We start from the raw sequence: 21,366 nt of genomic DNA on the forward strand, positions 1-21,366 counted from the left end.
CATAATTTGATCATCCATTGAAACGCCCACAGCAACACATCCTTCATTTGAACGCGTCACAATAATTCAAACTTGTATTATCACAAATTCAACAATATCCACCCGATTCTGATACACTGGCCTCTGTAGTAGTTAAAATAATACCGATACGTGAAGAGATCACAAAGGGCAATTGGATTTTCCTGCGTGGGACTTCACAATGACTCTTTACAATATTTTTGTAATTAATGATATATCAACAGATGGAGGAACTGTATTTTTGTCTGTTTCCGAGTGACTCACGTGTAACTTTGAGAAAGAATAACATGGTAGAGGTCAAATAGTATTTCTTGTTTAGATAGTGTATGAGCTTTTGGAGTTTAATGTGTCAAGTTAAGCCACCTGAGTGTTTTACAGTATAGGTCATTAGCGGGAATGTTAATGAATAATTGTGTCGCATGTTTTGCATGAATTACCCGAATTTTTGGATATTACATTATCTAAATGCAATTGCCTCCCTCAAAACCAAAATGAATCATTTTTTTCTGAATAATTAATTTCGCGATGGGAAATTCGTTGACTTATTAATTAGAATGTTGGTATGCAGGGAATGGGTTCAAAAATATTTCCGAAAGTATCAGGTCTAGAGGAGAATGTCAGAGAAACCTTTCCGCAATTTCCTCTGAACCTCTCCCTTTCTCAGATATTTTCAAAATTACAGAAATGGCAGAAAATTGATGAGAATTCTATTAAATTACGTTCATTTCTTCTTTTTGTACGAAAAATTATGCAGTTTTGAAACTGTAAATACAATTAAACAATGAGAAATCTAAGAAACCCCCCTAAACTAATGAAATCCCCAACAGTTGTTTTTGCAGCTGGATCAGAACGCTCTTCCATCGCTCCCGCTCAACCGGAAAGAGCACCGCCCCCGCTTCCCCCGCCACGCTTTCCGAACAGCGGTGTCTGACAATGGGAAACTCCTCTTAATATTGGCAACTTTATGATAATGAGTACGCCTATACCACTGTTACTCAGCACCAACAGTCTCACAATCGAGAATCATCTTTACGAAATAATAACCGAGCGCAGCAAAGCGTGCGCCACATTCCTTCGTAACAGTTTGCGTCGTGCTACTAATGCCACAGCTATTTCATGGAATGTGGGCCTACCGGAAATTGAAGTGAGACGCCGTATCAGCTCGTGAAGATAGCGTGGATGGGATACAAAAGCTCTGGAGAATAACACTTCTAATGAAAAATCAAGATAAATAGTTGATAATTTAAATTTAAAAAAAAAATCGTGCTTCACTTTTCCCAAAAAAGTGTTCAACAGTTTTAATTCAGTAAAATTAATCAATCGAGGGATGTTCGTAATAATCAACAAAACAGCTTTGCACTAATTATTTAAAATAAATGAAAGACGTTCGACACAACAAGACACTAAAAATTATTTAATTAGTGGAATTTAAAGATGAATTATGAATGATACTCTGAGTGATTGCCGAGTGAAATAGACAATTATCATTATTTGTTTATCATTGCGTTATCGAACTTGTTGGAAGACTGGGCGAATTATTGAAGTGATATTGTGGGTGTAACGGAAGGTTTCCAGCGATTAAAAAACTATTATTGATGATGATAAATTTATTGCTCAGAATTTAATTAGGGAAATTGAGGAATTGCGTTCTCAGTGAAGTATTTTGTGCCATTTAAATCGAATATGTTTTTTAATACTCAATTGACTGGTGACCTTCCATTATATGTACATAAATTGATGTAAATAATTGTATACTCCTATTTATATCGTATACACTCGTGTAATTGAGGGGGAATGTATAAATGTACTATATTACTCATTAATGTGGCAACGGTTGCCACGGAAAATCATTGATTCGAGGTAAATTGATCGTTGAATGAGTTTTTCGTCATCATGTGATTGATTGTTTGTGTTCATTGTTAAATAAAATTAACAGTTTCAATTTTATCAGTATTATTCGTTCGTAATTTAATGGATTGGGGTGGGGGGAAAATTCTATTGTTCAAGTTTATTACAATTCTAAAATTATAAAGACTAAAAATTGTAATGGTTAATGAATTCATTCGCAATTTCATATCAATAATCAAAGGGTAATATAGTACAGTTTGTAATCAGGCTATAACGAAGGGGTTTTCTCGGTGCACTTTCTTGTATACTTGGCGAGAGTAGTTGACGAAAGCTTGATGAATTATGGAAGAAATTCTAACGATTTTTGGGGTGGGGTGGAGTGAGTTTTAGCAGTTTTTTTTACAAATTTTGTTTTTCGTTGATTGTAATTCCTCTATAGAATTTATTAAAACAAATAAGAGTTCGAAAATTCATGCGCAAGAATTTCTCTATTGATGTATTGATTTTCATCTATGAAATATCTATGAAAAAAATCTCAAGGAAAAATTAATAAATGTTAAGTTTTTTTAAAATTCATTTTTCTCTTCAAAAAAATTAGTTTTATGTTGAGAATCATTCGTAAATAATTGAAGTAATATTCAAATAATCTGATTCCACCCTTCCCCAATAAACCTCAATGATGTGTAAACTCAACTACTCACCAGATTGTACTAAAAATTTTCAACCTTCAACTGATAGAAGAGTTGAAAACATCTCCTGAAGAAATAACGTCTGTCTCTACTAAGCTTACGAAACTTCTCGCAAAAATGAGAAAACACGATTGATTGAGTGATGCGACTTTCACAGTAATCGATACGTAATACTTAAGAAAAAAAAGGAATCAGACTATTCACTAGAAAACTACGGAAAAACGTTGGGAAAATTTATGAGACGTTGAGGAGAGACATTAAAGTTTTTCAAGGGTTGAAAAGCGAAGGAATGAAATCTACGAAACAGGCAATAAAAACAGTTGACCCGATTGAGAGATAAATAAAAAGGTTTTCTTCTGCATTTCTGGTGTATCCCAGTTGTCTCCGAGAGGTGAAGAAATTTATTATTAACGATCTAGGATAGGCATTTAGGGGTAGAAAGAAAGTATAACGTACAAGCTCGTTCAATCGTAAGAAATGGAGGGAAAAGTATTAAAAACTGTAGCGAATGGGTAAAAATTATGTGAAAAGTCCATTCTATTTCGTTAACTGTGACTTTATCTCGATACTAAATGCATTCAGAAGAAAACACTGAAAAAATATATTTGCAAAAAATTTGTTTTGATGTTTTCCCCTGAAATAATTTGTTTTTGGAAGAATTTCACACTAAAAAAATGGAAATTGGATTTTACATTTTGCCTTTTCGCTGCAAAAATAAATTTCAACTTTGTCACTCGATGGAGATGATTAATTTAATTATAAAAAAAAACCAAGTGCGATTGGATTTTTACGACAAATATGGCGGTACAATAAATTGAAAAATGAATCAAGTAATGATAGCATATCCGTTTAAACAAAACAATGAAGAGTAATTATTAATAGGCTTAAAATCGATGCGTGTGTGTGGAAAGTTGCTGTTACTTTTCGACTCAAAGAACAATTGGACTATTGACATTCTAATGAGGATTAATGAAGTTGATCAATATGTGATTTTATAAAAATCTCGGTTTTTATAATCAACGATGTGAATTTTCATCATTATCTGCGTGAAATTGATGGATGATTCGTCCTGATTCGAGAATTTACAATGAGTGATACAGTGAAATAGAATTCAAATGAATAAATATTGAATTAATAAAAATGGAGGGTAATTATTCATTTTTTCGTCAACTTCGTGAACCGCTCCATCAAATATCCGCTTAAAATTGATCACTTCATTTTGTTATCGTTTGTAATTGATTTTTCATCATTACTTTTGTATTTTTTCATGCATTTCAAGCGGATATTTAATCGAATGGCTAAATTCTAATGAAAAAAGACAAAAATGTAAATTTATTCATCAATAAAACCCATTTTTAAACATGAGGAGTCGACCAAGAGACAAGCATCCTATTTTCCAACTAGAAAATCTTCGATAACATCATTGTGACATCGGGGCCTGTAACGGAATGTAAAAACCAAAATATTCACCGAAAAAGCGACGAAACAAATTTTTAAAAATTTTCTCATGGTTATAATAACTGTAATTCACTGGGGAAATGTCACACAATTTTATTAGGCGCAGATTTTCATAGACAGATGAAATTTATAAGAGTAAAGAAAAGCGAGAAAAATTAAATAACTGAGAAAAACAATCACAAAATGGCAATTAAATCCTCAATCTCTTCAGTTAATTACAACAATGAATTTTTCATTTCAACGGAAGTAGAAGACGAATAAAACTGAATCTACTGATTATTTTTTTTCTCAATTGAATAATCCCGTAATAGTTTCAACTCAATGATTCCTATATGAAAAAATCATTGATGCAGATAGATAGAGCCTTAAAAGAACTTCAAAACACTGAAATCTGGATCCAAAAGATGCAAGTGATCACAATAAAAAAAAATTCAGAAATTGATAACTCACGAGAACAAGTGCATGAACGCGAGGAAAATGTAAAATATAAGTTCACTGCCATTCAAATGACTTGCGCTGAATAAAAAAATAATAATACGAAGGAGGAAAAAAATACTTAACAAGCGCCAAAGATATTCCAAATGTGAATGTGTACAGTTACATTAAATATAATTACCTAGTTATATTTACATGAATGATATTAAAATAACGAGTACTATGTAAAACTCACTTAGAGCATTGAAGGAAAATAAATAAACCAATGATACTCATGATGGAAATATGGTAGGATTAACGAAAAATTAATCGATTACAGAGCTATTATATAATGAATGAAAATGTTCGTGCACGCTTTGAGTTGATACTGCTGAATTTCAAGGATTACATATTAATTTTCTCAATATACCATTGGGTTTAGCGACGAATGTCGAAAGACAGCAGTTTCCAAAATATTTTTGAAATAATGAAAAGACCTTTTGAATTATTTAATTTCAGCAATTGAGTTTAGCTCACGAAAAATATAAAAAAATCAGTGATTACGATTTCCCTCTATTTCTCAAGAAACGCCTAGTTACTGTCCACTTCATAATACTCCTATACCCATGGAATAAATGTAAATAATCGTTAATACCTTGAATTATGATTTCCAAGAGGATCTAGCATAAACGAATGGATGTTTTAGATAAAAAATATATAAATAAATATGAAGTTGAGGGAATATCTCTGAACTATATTTCACACATTTTCAATCCATATAAAGCTCTGTGATTAAATAAACCAAAGGGAGATAAACAATACACGCTAAATAGAAATCGCTAATTTTTAGAAACAAAAAAATCGAATTGTGTACAGTGCAAATGCGATAGAAAACTGTGTTAACGAGGAATAATTTTTCTCTGAGAATCAGTTTGTAGTAAGTCAGTGATAAAAGCGAGGGAGGAGTGACACACGAGATTCACAAATTATTTTACTTTATTTCATTCGCAGGAAGCTCTGTGTGGACCAACTTCCGTAAGCCGTATTGAAAGAACAGATGTGAGAGAAGGGAAAAAAAAGTAATCCAACATTGTACCGAGATAACTTTCTATAAGTACTAATCGAAGTAGAAGAAAATCTGTTAACGCAAGTATGCAAATAATTTTCCTTAAGAAAGAAAAAAAATTATTAAAACGATAAAAAAAAACAAATTCCCAATCCTTCAACTTTATACTATCGTCAATTTTGTTATTCAATGAATAAAGATGACTAACAGTAATCGAGTGGTCGTTGAGAATTTCATTAATTATACAGTGATTAATTGACGAATTGATTTTTATTTGCAATTTTTTTTTCGAATGAGTTGATTTATGTACAGAGATTGTGGGGCTGGAGATGCACTTAGGGCTTGCATTCCTGATGAAATGGCTCGAGCGAACGGAATTCTCGCCAGGTCGGGGGCATGGCGTTGTGGAGGTGAAGTCCACATCGTTTGCAGGGCTGGCTGAATACATTAGCGAAAGTTCCGAACCACGTCTGCAAGATTTAATTAGTCATTAGGGGTATGGAGTGGAGGATCTTTGTATTTAGGGGATTCGTGACAAGTGCTAATGAAGGTGATAATGAGGGTGATAATTATTTTACATTTTAGATGTAATTCTTTTGCTGGGGTCGTGAGAAGACGAGTTATTTTGATTTTATTTTGTTTTCTCACTGTTGTTTCATGGACTTGTCTGAAAAAATTAAATACAAAAACATATGCCAACATAATATTGGACAAAAATCAATAGTTTTTTCTTCTGATTTTTTTTTTTCTAAACGGTGAAATCCAGAGAAAAAAAATTAGAGAAATCAACTTTTAATTATAAGTATAATAAAAATAATGATTTACCATGAAAGATCTGACAGCGTATTCTGGCATCGTTGGAGAGTGGAAATGTAGCATTCCAGCTTGTGCAGTCTCAGTCATTTGCCTGAAGACCTTGTGCCGAGACTCTGTCCAGAGGTCCATTTTCTCTCCATAGCCCTTCACAATAACCCATTCAACCATGAGCCCCTTGAAGGCAATCGCTCCCTTCAGAATGTGACCCATGGTCACATTGAGGATGGCGTTCGAGGCAAAGGGCCGAGTTATTGTGATCGTCATATCCGGGGATAGGCGGTCTAGGGTGCTGAACATGGCGTCCACTTGGCTAATCAATTGAATAAATTACTCATTTTATTCGACATCAAGTGAGAGCGGAATTAAATCAACAGAAATGAAGAAGAATACTTCAGATTTTACTTGCAGTTAAAGAAATCTCTACTTGTTCTTAAATATTTCCTTTGATGTCAAAGATTCTGATGCTAAAATCAGGGTTAGTAAGATAATTAAAATGTCAGGATATATATTTTGCCGGAAATTGACTTCTGAATCACTTGAATTTGAGAAAGTAAATGGGATTTTTCCTTACGCAGGGGAAACATTATGAGTGCTAGTCTGTATTCTCCCCCGTTTGGACCTGCTGCTGGTGTTTATGTACGACCTCTTCAACGAATTTTGACTGAGAAGGACATGTGCAACGTTGCTGTACTCATGGGCTTTGTCACACCATTTGTAACTGTTCACGAGAGTACTGTACAACGCCTGTCTCTCCTGACTGGTTTCCTGACTGAGGTACGTCGTGCTGCCGAGGCTGAAGGGACCTGAGGGTGGATTTAGGGTGCCTACAGCCGCCTCAACGTCTCTAAACCGTAAAAAACACAATTATAAACGAAAAAAACCCCTTTGCTGAAGAAATACCTCACAAAAATGAAAATGAAACTCCAAAAAAGCAGCAACAGTTGATTAAAATAAATGAAAAAAATGATGTTAATATGAATATTAGTAGACATGTGGATAAAACCGTGGTTTCACCTCAAGTTGGAATGTGCTGCTACCAACAACTCCTGCAGTTCACTCAAATACTTGGAATCCTTGTTCTCATCCCCATGATCCGATGTGAGCCCATTCGCCACAGAATCAAACACTTGTCTGACACTAGATCTGAGGACTCGTACAGCTGTGAGAGCGTTATTCAAATGCTGCAGCTGCTGATGATCCATTGTTCACTCAAATACTTCAACTCAGTTAAGAATGTTTTCATCAAATTCACTCTTGCACGCACTCACTCCACGATTTTCGCGATTCTTCAGTTTTTTGTGACTCTCCAGTCTTTTTCACATCAATTCCAAACTTTACTGATCATTTAAATAATTGTAAACATTTAATTGTCAGTAATGACGGATGGAAAACACGTAGCGAGCGGTATAAATCTCCACGAGTCGTTTTCGAGGTTAAGTTTGTTGTTATGATGCAGTCACGTTCGTTAAACTTCAGACGGCTTGAGGCCAATTTCCCCTCCCCGAGTTCAAATGGTTGATTGAATCAAGATCCCGATAACTAATAATAATTTAATAATAATTTACCGCGAGTTCAATACTTGAATGTATGAAGCTCAAAATAACAGAATATTCGTCAGCGGAAAATTCAATTTAGGGGATATTTAAGTGTAGGGGAGTCAAATAATCATATGCATAAATGTTTTTTAAGATTTGAGAATCGAAAAATAGAACCATTTTAATGCTTCCATTGGGAAGCAGAAATTGATGGGATTGATTTTGGCGGATTATTGGCATTGTCCATGGGCCTTAAGACCCAAAAATTGTCGTCGAGATCTCAAATAGATATTCAGGTCAAAATGGGCCGATGATAAATAAAAAAATCAAAAGTGTAATAAAACAGATCTTAAATTATCAATATCTCTAGATCTAATGATCCGATTGGGACGAGTGAAAATTCATTTCACAGGCTGAAAAAAAATCTTCAAGATAAAACGATAATTGTTGAAATCGTGTCAGCCAATCTCGGGATATTGATGATTGAAAACTGTCAATTTTCAATTCAATTGTAAAGTTTAGTGACTCACCAGAGGTTGAAATCCTCACCTTGACGCCGAGATGCTCTCCAATCCCTCCGGAAGCTCGTCTTCACGATCACTTGCACTAAACATTTTCGAAATTAAATACCACACAAACATGACTGAAACTGCCACCTTACGTATTTACACACACGTCGACAAAGAAATTCCCGAGAACACTTATTCACTAGTGATTAATAAAAAACAACTTCATCACATTCACAACACTAACACTCTAGTAAAATCCTGTGTCCACTATTTTCACTCATTACCTAGTGTTATAATGTTTTTAATTGAATAAAAAGTCATTTAATTCATCAAAACAGCACAAACCCTCGATTTATTGTCCGGAATTGCCTCCAGGCGTCATCTCGTGGCGTCACAAATACGTCGGTCACACGGAGACTTTAAAATTCCACTATTCAAAACTTCAACATCGTTTTAAAAATCGTAGTTTATCGAAATATTCAACCATTTCTTTGTACAATTGTAGCTGTCCATCATTATTAATTAATTATCGCTTTGTTATTAATTATTTTGCTGATCTCACCAGTAATTTCTTCGAAAATACTCAGATGATCGCCAGGGACTCCATCAGGGCGGAGATGTTGCGCAGACGTTTTCATTGTTTTCTTGTGCATTTTGGTTTTTACGTTCTAACACGCGTAATTCATCAGAATAATTGTAGATTTCATGATCAAATTATTGTTGTCTCTTATTGACAACTAATTATAGCATTTTTAAGAATTATTTTGATGATTTTACCCCTGATATCGCCTAAAATCCGGTAACGAACGCCAAAACCGCGGGACTCGTCGGCCATTTTTGATGTGCGCCGAGACGTTGCGCACAGGTTTTCGCCATTCATTCATGGTAATTTTTGTTTTTATGTTTCAAGACTTAGTTCATCAGAATAATTGTAGATTTTATGATGAATTTATTGTTGTCCCTTGTTATTAACTATTAATTGCATTTTTAGTAATTATTTTGATGATTTACCCTTGATTTTCGCCTAAAATCCGGTGACGAACGCCAAAGCCGCGAGATCAGTCCGCCATTTTGGATGTGCGCCGAGATGTTGCGCACAGGTTTTATTTTTACATTTGAACACTTTAATTCGTCAGAATAATCGTAGATTTTATGATGAAACTATTGTCGTCCCTTGTTGTCAACTATTAGTTACATTTTTAATAATTATTTTGACGGCTTTACCCTTGATTTTCGCATAAATCCGGTGACGAACGCCAACACTGCGAGATCAGTCGGCCATTGTTGATGTGCGCAGACATGTTGCGCAGAGATTTTCTCCTTTCCTAATTTTTTATTTTTACGTTTCACACTCATAATATTTTAGCGTTGGCCTCAAGCCCCGCAACGTTTCGTTTCGGAGCGAATGTTTTGTTGCTCCGAAAAGAATTCCATTTGTTTTTAATTAAATTTCAATGATTGAAGGGGAAATAACAGCCAGTAGTCCTCGTTTTTTGCTCCGGAAATTGAAATAAACTGTGAACTATCGCTGTCACAGGCGAAAAGTGACAAAAATGACTCTTAACCTCACGAAAACTCGACTTCTAAACATGCGAAGAATAAGTACCTCTCAATGTTACAGAAATTTACCCCCCAATAGTGTAATGAATGTTTTCGATAGGAATGCGAAGCTTTTGCAACGTGAGAGAGCAGCTAGGGACCCAGAGGTCAAACTGTACGACTATTTGAAGGAGGAAGTGGGGTATAGACTTGCTGACAGGGTTTTCGATATCAAGAAGGAGTTCCAGTGCGCCTTGGACCTGGGCTGCGGTCGTGGACACGTCTCCAGGAATATCCAGTCCGACAGCGTGAAGAAATTGATTTTAGCTGACATGTCCTCCAGTTTTGTTGAGCAAGCTGTGGCCCCTGAGGGGGTGGAGGTGGAGAGGAAGGTGCTGGATGAGGAGAGCTTCTCCCTGGGGGACAACAGTCTTGACCTGGTCATCAGTTGCTTGAGTCTTCACTGGGTCAATGATCTCCCTGGGTGCTTCAGCAGGATTATTCAGAGCCTCAGAAATGATGGGGTCTTTATGGCTGCCATTTTCGGGGGCGACTCTCTCTTTGAACTGAGGTAGAATATCAGCAGGTATGATTGGGGAGAAGTGGGGCAAAACAAATACTTTCAATTTTTTTTCAGTGATTCATTGAATTCAGTAGTGAAGGGGTAAACCGGTATAAGTCGATTTTGACTATTGCCCAGTTTTCAATGAATATCTCAAAATTTAAGGGAAATAGCAAAATTTTTGTCATGACCTTTTTTGTAGAGCTACTTGAGAGCTACAAAAAAGGAAATTACAATAATTTCGCTATTTCCCTTAGATTCCGAGATATTTATTTAAAACTGGCCAATAGTCAAAATCGACTTATACCGCTTTACCATTTCGCTAGTGACTTGTTGATTAAGGCCCGGGTTATCTCGATTGTTTTTCCATCTTCATAATGTAAAATACATCACAATTTCCACTGGATTTTACATCATGGAGGAGTCCCCAAAAATTATGATTGTACAATTTGAAAAAGTAGAAAAAAAAACATTTTCAAAAAGCGTTTTTAATAAAGATTGAGAAATAAGTCCGATAGAGAGGAAATAGTGAATGGATAATTTATCATGGTAACTAACGACCTAACAGCCATTAGATACATCAAATTGTTAATTTGCAATTTCCTCCCTATTGAGTTTATTTCCCAATATTATGCAAAAACGCTCTTTGAAAATGTTCAGCTTTTTTTCAACGTTTTTTTGATGGTACAATCACAATTGTCGGAGACTCCAGGGCTATGCAAAACTGAATGGCAATTGGAGATTATTTCGGATTATCAAAATTTCTGATTATCAAAAGTTTTTCTGTATTTTTTTTTGTACCTGATTTTTTATGAAAATGGGAAAAAAAATAGAAAGAATCCATTCTGCCCCACCCTCTTATAGGCATGATTGGGAGTAGGTGTACAATTGTCTGTGATTATCTCCTTCAGAAGTTCTTTACAACTCGCAGAGTTGGAGAGGGATGGAGGGATCTCTCCTCACGTCTCACCTTTCACGCAGATCAGGGACATTGGGAGCTTGATGACGAGGGCTGGCTTCACGATGCTCACTATTGATTGCGATGAAATGCTCGTTGGGTATCCTTCCATGTTCGAACTCATGTGGGATTTAAAAGGTAACATTTGGTCATTTGAACGATTTTTTCAAACTATAAATGACACCAGATTTTTCAGAATTTTAATTTTCGAAGATTACGAGCTTTCCCCAAGTAATTTATGCTCAATCATGTTTTTATCGATGCACAATGTTTCCCAGTTTCTAGAAAACTATTTTATGCAAAGATGAAGTTTATGACATTATTCAAAATTTTTACTGTTTATTTGATAAAAGTCAAAAAATGTTTAAAGAGAATTTTTTGTTCACTTTTCTCAGTGAATTTAATTAAGAAATTTAATGCTTAAAAATATTTTCTCTCGTCTGTTAGGCATGGCGGAGAACAACGCAGCGAGAAATCGAAAATTACACCTGAAACGAGACACTGCATTGGCAGCTGCAGCAATTTACGAAGAGCTTTATGGGAAGACGAAGGAGGATGGTAGTATTTACGTTCCTGCGACGTTTCAAATAATTTACATGCTGGGTTGGAAGCCAGATGCCTCACAGCCAAAGCCCCTCGACAGAGGGACTGGAGAGGTTTCCTTGAAAGACTTGTACAAACTAGACGAGATCATCAAAGACACCAAAAAGATAAAATTAGACGATGAGAAGTAGAAGGAAATATTGAAAATGTTGAAGGTAAAATGTAAAATATAATTTATTCAACTCAATAAAGTCCTCTTTTGTATGATAAAACATCTGTGGGCTAACACTTCATTATTGAATACAGAAAAATGGGAATGGAGATTGTAGAATTTATTTTAGAATTAGTTGATCGTTATTTCGCGTCACACTGTTCCTTGTGCTTGATGACTCCCTTTTCGATGAGGTCGGGGATCTCCACTGCCAGCCAGGGGCCCAGCTGCAATCACATAAATTTTATATTATACATTTTCAAGGGATAATTGCATGGGAGGACTCGTTCAAGACATACCCCGAGGGCCATTGCATGAGCAATTCCGAATTTGGGAACGTTACGAGCCCACAATGGCTTGAAGTGGTCACTCAGGCATATTTTTCCTCCTCTGTACATTTTAGCCGTTTTCCCATCTAATTCTGGTAATGCCAGCTCGGGAGCAGTGACGGGATACGTTACCGGAATCTGTTAATGATTATAAAAATATTGTGATCATGGGGAAGGAAGAAAAATGAATGAATACAAATTTTAAAGAATTTTATTATATTTATTAAATTTGTATTTTATTTTATTTTAGAACATGAAAAGTCTCGAGAGTCTAATTTCTAGAGCCTAATCCAATGTATGCATATGTTATTAGGGACAAATGGGCCAAAATGGACTCTAGATTTTTTTCAAATGATAAAACAATAAAATTAAAAATAATAAAAAAAATTATAAATTCGAAATTTCTATTAAATTCAAGAACACATGGTATGGCAATTTTTTATAACAATCCAAAATATTAAAATTAATTTCTTTTTGACTAGTCACATTGATTTAGTTTGACCCTGTATACAGGGTCAAACCAAAATTCGTGACTTGTGAATAATGGGCGACCTAGGTAGCTAATATTTAAATTTCTTTGAGACAGCTTATTTAATAATTACAGGTGCTCAGATAAATGTACGGGTCCTCCCGACCCGTTGAGAGTCTTATTCGATTGCTGATGGAATATTTTTTCCTTAAAGAATAATCTCCTTTCTGTTTGTAATGAGCCCAGTCTGATTGCAATTGACTACTTCATCCCTGAGTTATGAATACTCAAAAAAATGTCTGAAGCATTCATTTTGCTAAATATAAATATGCCCATGACCTCAGTCGAACCCAAGACTCAATTAAATTAAGAAGAATATCGTAGAAACAATAGATCTTGCTACTCACGTCAAACTCAACATCGAACTCGTACTTCAGCAAATTATGGACATACCAACATTTTCCGAACCACTTGGTTCCCCCCTCATTCGGTTGCAAGTGGAACCAGTGGCTGTCAGAGGCCTTATTATTCTTCGTGTACTGGAAGCAAGACGCAAAACGTTAGAATCACAGTGCCATATGGCTGGATAAACACTAGACACTGATGGCAGCATTGATCCACCTGTATCAGACATATCAGCTCCTCCTGGAGCCTCCTGGGCCAGAGCTCCTTGTCCCGAGGGCCAGCTCTCGTTTGCAGCAGTGGAATCCCACTCAGGCTCTTCTTCGTCGAGGCGTCCACCATTCCTATCTATTTTTATTCACTCAATCCCAATCCCAAATAACAACCCACTCTCTACAATCTCTCATCGATGCTCACGATGCACTGAACCCTGAAGTCCACCTCTCACTTTTTATTGGTCACTCCATCGATAATTTATCAACGTTCCTCGCCATTCGCTTCATGAAAACAGCGTCAGTAGCTCGCACCAGCTCGCACTGTCAACAAACCGGTCATAACCTCTCTTTTTGTCATTTACTTGTCACAAACGAGTTGTTAAAAATTTGTGAATCAGTGAAAAATGGAGCAAAGTGAGGAAAAAGCTGAGACTCCATCATCAGAGGCTCAGAATAAAATTCAAGATGATTCGATAAATTCTGAATCAAAAGTCGGTGAGTCTCCCCCTGAAGAGGCGCCCCCAGAGGCATTCAAGAAGCCACAGTTGATAATCGGTCCTCGACGAGGGAAAATCGTAGGAATACGTGCTGCACCTGCTGTCACACCAGATTCACTGTCAGAGGCCTCAGCAGCGAGCGACGACGAGAGAGAGGAGAGTGAAACGCCTGATGAAATCGAGCCTGAGAAGCCTCCACCAGCTCCAGAGAAGATGACCCTTCCTCTCCCTTACAGAGAGCCTTCCTGGGCTGGTCCGCCTCCCCCAGGCTACAAAATCGAGGTTCTCAAGTCTGGGGTTATCCTGAGCGTAGTTGATCTGTCGAAGCAGAGTTTCTTCGTCGTTGGGAGGCTCCCAGTCTGCGATATTCCCCTGCAGCATCCCACCATCTCCAGGTATCATGCTATTCTCCAGTACAGGGAGACTGGGGACGAGAGGAATGGCAGTGGGTACTATCTGTACGACTTGGAGAGCACACATGGAACTTTTTGGAATAATTGTAGAATCAGACCGAAGACTTATGTGAAATTGAAGGGAGGGCATATGATCAAGTTTGGGTGCAGTCAGAGGAAGTTTATTATTTCCACTCCACCTGAGGATGAGGAGGAGGAGTCTGAATATTCTGTGACGGAATTGAAGGTATACTTGAGTGATTTAGTCGGGGGGGGGGGGGTACCTAGATGTTAATTTAATTGTTGATTGAGAGTTTTTTGCAATTCAATCTATTTGGTTGCAGTTTTTTTCTTAATTTCCATTCAATTTTTCTTGATAGGAGCCAGAAAATATGGAATAATCATGAAAATTCTTGGAAGGGCATGAAATAGTAATTTATTTAGAGGAGCATAAAATTAAAAAAAATATTCTTTTGAATTCAAATTTAATTTGATAATAATTTCATTGTTGATTGAGAGTTTTTTTACAATTCCATTTATTCTGTTGCATTTTTTCCTTAATTTCTATTCAATTTCTCTTCATACGAGCTAGAAAATATGGAATAATCATAAAAATTCTCGGAAGAGAATGACATAGTAATTTATTTAAAAGAACAAGATTTTTTAAAAATGTTCTTTTAAATTTAAACAATTCGATCTGTCGTCTGCGGTATTTTCGTGTGAATTCTCCATGCAACTGAGTCATGGCAAAAGAGAATGGAATAGAAATTTCCTATAACGAAAATAATTAAGTTGGAGAGGTTGTTTGAAATGAAGCACCTTAAATCGTCAATAATTCCTGACCAAATGATTCAATTTTAGATAGATCTCATTTAAATCTCAATCAATTGAATCTCATTTCAAAGCCTCGAAAAATGTCTTAAAGATGAATTACTCTCAAATAAATGGTTTCTTCAATAAAAAAAATCATAATCTTAGAAATAATGATTTTTCCGTTCAGGAAATGCGGCGACTGGAGCTATTAGAGCGTGAGAAGTTGGAGCAAGAGTGTCAGGAAGAGGAGGCAGAGCTCGAAAGAATGAGAAAAGAGAAAGAGGAAGCTGAAGGGGTTGATTGGGGGATGGGTGAAGATGCTGACGAAGAGACTGACTTGACAGAGAACCCGTACGCCCAGTCCAACAACGAGGAGTTGTTCCTGGACGACCCCAAGAAGACCCTGAGGGGATGGTTCGAGAGGGAGGGCCACGATCTCCAGTATCAGACCGAGGAGAAGGGACTGGGGCAATTCCTGTGCTGGGTGGACCTGCCAATCGACGGTGGACGAACTGCCAGGGCAGAGGCCCTGGTCAAGGGAAAGAAGAAGGAGTCTGTGGTGCAGTGTGCTCTGGAGGCCTGCAGAATCCTGGACAGGCATGGCTTACTTCGACAAGCCACGCACGAAGGGAGAAAACGAAAGTCTCGTAATTGGGAAGAGGAGGACTACTACGACTCTGACGAGGACAACTTCCTGGACAGAACTGGAACAGTCGAGAGAAAACGCGAGCAGAGGATGAGAAATGCTGGAAAATTGGAGGCCAAAGTCGAGACTTACTCGTCGTTGATGGACAAACACTCAGAAGTTCAGGGGAAAATTAATAAAATTGAAAGTGCATTGGAGAATCATCGAAAGGCCAAGAGTGCTCAGGATGATAACTCCAGTGAGGACGCTTTGGACGCATTCATGTCACATTTGAGCACTTTATTGCTCAGCAAATCTGACATTGTCAAGATGAAATCAGAGCTTGTGCATTTGAGGAGGGAAGAGGAGGGCCTGAGGAAACTCATTGATATTGCCAAACCTGCGAATATGCCTTCGTTGAAGGCAGTTTATTCAGAGCAAAAAGTTGAGTCCGTGAATGCTAAGGAAGAGAAATTAGAGAGAATGCCGAAACTCGAGTTTGAGGGGTCAGGAGAGGCGTGTGAAGAGAAGAGTGTTCAGAGCAGCAGTCGTTATGGACTGAGGAGACCTGATCTGCAAGCTGTTGAGCAACGGTTCATTGGTGAAGAGGAATGCAGGAAGGGAGATGATGATTCAGAGGAAAAAGAGCCCATGGAAGTGACCCAGGAGGATAAAAATGAAGAGATTGGAGGGAACAGTCACTCGACAGAAATCCCTCCGAAGAAGGTGAAAAAGAATCAGAGGAGAAGAGCTGATAGACTTCCTAAGGAAATAGGAAAGAATTACCCTGAGGACTTGAACAGCGAGGATTATTCCATGTGGGTGCCTCCAGTGGACCAGAGTGGAGATGGAAAAACCAGCCTCAACGACAAATACGGGTATTGATGAGCCAAGGACTTGACAGTGTGTGAAAAATTGTAAATATTTTCGATTCCCTTCGGGGATTATCATTAATTTTCCCATTGATGGCTTATTTAAACGACATATTTTTGTGAGAACATTTTTATTGAACATTTGATTGAGATGTAAATTAAAAGTAATAGATCTGTATCTTTCACTCTTATTGCACAGATTACAATGATCATTGCACGTTTCTTATGGATAATACGTATGTCATGAATTAAGTCGAAGTAAGTAGGTTGTTAGGTGGTCTTTAGGAGCCCCATTTCCGGGAAAAAAGCTCCGGAGGGGCGACAATGATTTTTTTGTAGTTAAATTATTTAATTAGTTTTCTATGAGTGAATTTTAGGAGCCACCACAGCCTCCGCCACGACAGGCACTGCGTTTCGGGGGCTTGTATCCTCGCGTTGTATCTCCCGTCAGTGGATTATAATCTGGAGTTATTGAAATAATTAGGGACGTCATGAGAACAGGAAAGAATGAATTAATGAATTAAGGTTTACCATTATATTTCGACTTTGAAGTCGACGGTCCACCGAGCCTGTGGCCACCAGCCTCATCACTGTATTTAAGGAGTTCCCTCATTTTTTCCTCTTTCTCCTAAAAATAATTAGATTACGAAGGCTGTTTTCTTTAATAAGAAATCCAGTGTAACGTTTTTTGAAGCCAATCTATTCGGCGTATTGTATCATTAGATTTTTCATAAATTATGATATACTACATTAAAGATATTACGATACTTTATTATATTATATTCCATAATATACTATATTATAATACATTATGCATATTATTATTATCAGTTTATTTAATTTTTTTATTATGCACATTATATTTTATAATACATATAGTATTCTATTATATATTGTATATTATACATAGTATATACAATATAGTATAGTATGATCGTAATCTCTTTAATGTATGCAATCATCATTTGTAAAAAATCTAATGACACAATACGCCGAATAGATTGGCTTCAAAAAAACTCACACTGGATGTATTATAGGGGAGGGTGGGGTAAAACGGACACTAAACTTTTTTTAAATTATTCATAACTCAGAAACAAATTGATCAATTGAGCTCAATTTAGGCTCATCACAAAGAGAAAGAATTGTATTGAAAAAAAAAATTATTAAATTTTATCGACATTTCAACCCCTCATTAACATTTAAAAAAAGCCAAAAGTGTCCGTTTTACCCCAACCTCCCCTATATAAAAAAAATAGAATACATTCCTGAAACTTCCTTCGGAAACTTTGATATTAACTTCAGAAATTTAATATAAGATTATTCACTACAATTGACATACATTAAGCCCCATGGCGTAGGACATATTATTATTAAAAAAACGAGAAGGATTTCAATTATTCACTATTTAATTGACGAATTACTCACAGCTTCCTTCCTCCGTTCTGCTTCCTCAACGGTTTCATTGTATTTGGACTGCATGCGTTGTCTCGCTGCTTCAATCGACGTCAAACGCTCCTCTTGTAGGTCAGGATCTGTGGAAGGCATTCGTCAAAGTATAAGAAAGGAGGAGAATTCTCTACTCTAAAATGAAAACATTCAATACTCACTTTTCTTGTACCTCTCCTCATAATCCTGTTCATCCCTTCTGCTCTTCCAACTTCTGTATTTGTCAGCTATGTACGGAGAGGCGAAGAAGCCAGCCACTAGGAGTCCCAGAACGTACCATCCAACTGAGGCTATTGCAGCCCAGACTAAAAGAGATTTCTCACTTTTATTCCAATCAAAACTCAGGAGGGAACGCATATTATTTTATGTAAATTTTTTACTTTCTCTTTCTTCTATGCTGAGTGGACTACATACAGTGTCCGGAAGCTTATAATAAAAAAAATTCTAATCAAAATAATTAAGGGAGAGTGGGGTAAAACGGCCTTTTAACTTTATTTGTGATACTCGTAACTCAGAAACAAATCCATTAATTGAGATCAGTCTAGGCTCATTCTAAAGGGGAAGAAGTGTAGTTTCCATGGAAAAAAATTATTTCATTTTATTTAAAATTGATTGAGCTAACACTTTTGAAAAAATCAAAAGGGGCCGTTTTACCCCGCCCTCCCCTAGGTATTTTCACTATTCGTATTCCGATATCCATTAAATCCAGTGTTTTTAATTCAATCAAGGAAATGACACAGCAACAGGCGAATTTATGCATTCGAAGATAGTCTAACCTTCGAAACGACTCAAAACACTTCCAAACGAACTCAAAAACATCAAATGGATTTTCACAAATGAATTAAAACTTAATTTCCTTACTTATTGGTAGATATGGAGTTCTAGGAGGCAGAATATCCTCTTCGTCCATCGTATTTCAATGTTTTTCTCACTAAAGTTTCTAAAAACGTCAAATGCTGTCAGTTCAGTCAGGCCAGATGTGCACAGCTGATTGGTGGAGAGTTACTGAACTAAATATTCCACAGGCACCTCCACACAAGAACGATAACCGGTGTAAACAAAACAGGATCACGGAGGATCTCAAAACGCTGAGAATGGAAGAGGGTGAGGAGAAAAAACGGAGAATGCCACTGAAGTACAAGGGGAAGTTCATATCGCAGAAGAGTTTCGATCACAAAATGAGGATGAAATTGGCGGTGGCTGAGGCCTGGAAGAAGAGACACGAGAGAGCTCAGGCCGAGAGTTTGAGGGTTATGGCAGAACCTGTGGCTCAAGTGGAGACTGCAAAACGCCCGGATTTCAACACTTTCGTTGGCAGTCGCATTGTCGACTTGGAGGTCCTCGTGAAGAGCTTGAAGTGCGGCAAGTGCAAACAATTTCTTTCACTGCAAAATCTTGTGCACGAGAGACGAATCGGACTCTATTCTGTCTTCAATGTTTGGTGTCTTCGGTGCAAGATTATCAGTGAGGTTCACACTGGCACCGTGCAGATCGAGGGGAGTCGAACGCAGGTTCCTGATATCAACAGGGAAATTGTTCATGGTATTGTTGCTAATTCATGATCTGTTACACTTCATTGTGGGCATGAACACTCTTCTTCTTCGTTTATCACACTTCTCTTCTGAAGTTTGCATCTCTCATTTGTCATTTTGCGTTCTTTTTCTTCTACAGTCCAACAAGATTTTCTTTTCCCTTAGAAACCTAATTTCAGGCCACAGGTTTCGATTATTTCCATTGTCGAAATGTTGATTCTTCAATGAAAACTATTCAGTAGTGAAGTGGTAAAGCGGTTTAAGTCGATTTTGACAATGGGCCAGTTTTTAGTGAATATCTCGGAATCTAAGGGAGATAGCTAAATTTTTGTTAGGACCTTTCTTGTAGCACTCAATTTGCTCCAGAAAAAAGGTTATTACGAAAATTTCATTATCTCCTTTAGATTGGGAGATATTCTTCAAAAACTCAACTAAGAGATAAGTCGATTTAAACCGTTTTACCACTTCGCTATTCAGTTGAAGTACAATTTTTCAAAGGGAAAGGAAATTTTAGTTTGACTGCAATGCCATTCATGCCATTCTTCGTTCCATTTTCATCTAGGGGAAATTGGGGTAAAATGGACACTTCTGACTTATTTTAAAATGTTAATGAGCGGTTGAAATGTTGATGAAATTTAATAATTTTCTTTTCAATAGAAAGAATAATTCTTCCCCTTTCTGATGAGCCTCTTGTACAGGTTCAGTGAATGCTGACATCTCCTGCAAATCCTTGAATCAATTCCTGGATTCATTGGACATTCCCACTCTCTCTGCTAAACTATTCAAAAAACATAAGAATGAGCTGTATGCGACTGAAGAGGATGCATCAAAGGAATGCAATGGTGAGGGTGTTGATGAGAATGATGACTCGATGAGGGAAGACAACGGCGAAGCTCCTGATGAGAACGAAGATGCATCACGAGGAGAAAATAGTCAAGTTCTCGATGAGAATGAAGATGCATTGAGAGAAGACAACAGTCAAGTCCTTAATGGGGATGAGAATGCATCGAAGGAAGACAATAATGAAGCTCTTGGGGAGAACGAGAATGTTCCACAAGAAGATAACGTTAACGCTCCCGATGAAAATGAAAATGCATCGAAAGAAGACAACAATAAAATTGTTGATGAGAATGAAGAGGCATTAAAAGATGACAACACTCAAGTTCCTGAGGGAAACGAAAATGCATCAAGAGGTGAGAATAGCCAAGTTCTAAATGAGATTGAAAATGCATCAGAAGAAAACAGCGCTAAAGTTCTTGACGAAAATGGCTCTCAACAGGAGATGATCAACTCTTAGGGTAAGAGGAAGTAAATACATCCCATTCTGCAATGTTTTCTTCAATTAAAGGCTCATGATATTACCTAAGATAAGAAGTTAAAGATATTCTCCATCCTTTGTACGTTGTAAAAACTCCTAATGCAAAATAAATTTTGATATAAAACAAATTCACTAAAATATTGTTAAAGGAGTAATTCAAACTTTCTTTATTAAAGTTTAGTGTAAAAACGACTCAGTAGTGGATATAATTATTGAACCTGGAAGTGAAAATAAAGGAATATAAACAAATGGTTGAACCAGCAGTTAAATTTTTAACATTACGTTTTATT

The 21,366-nt window shown here is 36.8% G+C and overlaps 7 protein-coding genes across 14 annotated transcripts in view; 4 read left to right on the top strand and 3 right to left on the bottom strand.

Annotated features, from left to right (window-relative positions):
- The window catches only part of LOC107041167 (glucose transporter type 1), a 54,967-nt gene extending 49,307 nt beyond the window's left edge, over positions 1-5,660 (top strand). For all 7 annotated transcript variants that reach the window (XM_015261588.1, XM_015261587.1, XM_015261589.1 and 4 more), the window contains one exon: positions 846-5,660. In XM_015261588.1, the coding sequence (XP_015117074.1) occupies positions 846-949 (104 nt within the window). In that variant the 3' untranslated portion in view covers positions 950-5,660. The remainder of the gene's footprint in view (positions 1-845) is intronic.
- Positions 5,661-5,744: 84 nt separating this feature from the next.
- Positions 5,745-8,438, bottom strand: LOC107041157 (mediator of RNA polymerase II transcription subunit 27). The gene is made up of 5 exons (XM_015261564.1): positions 8,375-8,438; positions 7,324-7,848; positions 6,881-7,153; positions 6,319-6,619; positions 5,745-5,963 (listed from the first exon to the last, which is right to left on the bottom strand). The coding sequence occupies exons 2-5, from the start codon at positions 7,509-7,511 to the stop codon at positions 5,829-5,831; spliced, it is 897 nt and encodes a 298-aa protein (XP_015117050.1). The 5' UTR covers positions 7,512-7,848; positions 8,375-8,438; the 3' UTR covers positions 5,745-5,828.
- Positions 8,439-9,706: 1,268 nt separating this feature from the next.
- Positions 9,707-12,229, top strand: LOC107041140 (arginine-hydroxylase NDUFAF5, mitochondrial). Its single transcript, XM_015261546.2, has 3 exons — positions 9,707-10,463; positions 11,366-11,550; positions 11,860-12,229. Exons 1-3 carry the CDS (start codon positions 9,907-9,909, stop codon positions 12,144-12,146), a joined length of 1,029 nt encoding a protein of 342 aa, XP_015117032.1. The 5' UTR covers positions 9,707-9,906; the 3' UTR covers positions 12,147-12,229.
- Positions 12,172-13,796, bottom strand: LOC107041141 (ubiquitin-fold modifier-conjugating enzyme 1). The gene is made up of 4 exons (XM_015261547.1): positions 13,586-13,796; positions 13,372-13,503; positions 12,466-12,633; positions 12,172-12,393 (listed from the first exon to the last, which is right to left on the bottom strand). The coding sequence occupies exons 1-4, from the start codon at positions 13,706-13,708 to the stop codon at positions 12,310-12,312; spliced, it is 507 nt and encodes a 168-aa protein (XP_015117033.1). The 5' UTR covers positions 13,709-13,796; the 3' UTR covers positions 12,172-12,309.
- Positions 13,797-13,898: 102 nt separating this feature from the next.
- Positions 13,899-16,958, top strand: LOC107041169 (kanadaptin). The gene is made up of 2 exons (XM_015261597.1): positions 13,899-14,717; positions 15,471-16,958. The coding sequence occupies exons 1-2, from the start codon at positions 13,986-13,988 to the stop codon at positions 16,791-16,793; spliced, it is 2,055 nt and encodes a 684-aa protein (XP_015117083.1). The 5' UTR covers positions 13,899-13,985; the 3' UTR covers positions 16,794-16,958.
- On the bottom strand, positions 16,895-19,235 carry LOC107041171. Its single transcript, XM_015261601.2, has 5 exons — positions 19,088-19,235; positions 18,388-18,531; positions 18,206-18,312; positions 17,312-17,408; positions 16,895-17,242 (listed from the first exon to the last, which is right to left on the bottom strand). Exons 1-5 carry the CDS (start codon positions 19,134-19,136, stop codon positions 17,154-17,156), a joined length of 486 nt encoding a protein of 161 aa, XP_015117087.1. The 5' UTR covers positions 19,137-19,235; the 3' UTR covers positions 16,895-17,153.
- Positions 19,236-19,270: 35 nt separating this feature from the next.
- LOC107041170 lies at positions 19,271-21,325 on the top strand. 2 transcript variants are annotated; one of them, XM_015261598.2, is made up of 2 exons: positions 19,271-19,768; positions 20,445-21,325. In XM_015261598.2, the coding sequence occupies exons 1-2, from the start codon at positions 19,321-19,323 to the stop codon at positions 21,053-21,055; spliced, it is 1,059 nt and encodes a 352-aa protein (XP_015117084.2). In that variant the 5' UTR covers positions 19,271-19,320; the 3' UTR covers positions 21,056-21,325. The 2 variants fall into 2 exon arrangements, with proteins under 2 accessions (XP_015117084.2, XP_015117086.2); XM_015261600.2 differs by having other exon boundaries at positions 20,457-21,325.
- The last annotated feature ends 41 nt before the right edge of the window (positions 21,326-21,366 follow it).

Source organism: Diachasma alloeum, unplaced genomic scaffold (genome assembly GCF_001412515.2).
Source record: "Diachasma alloeum isolate Michigan unplaced genomic scaffold, Dall2.0 Dall_scaffold_00358, whole genome shotgun sequence".
In the NCBI taxonomy this organism is placed as follows: Eukaryota; Metazoa; Arthropoda; class Insecta; order Hymenoptera; family Braconidae; genus Diachasma; species Diachasma alloeum.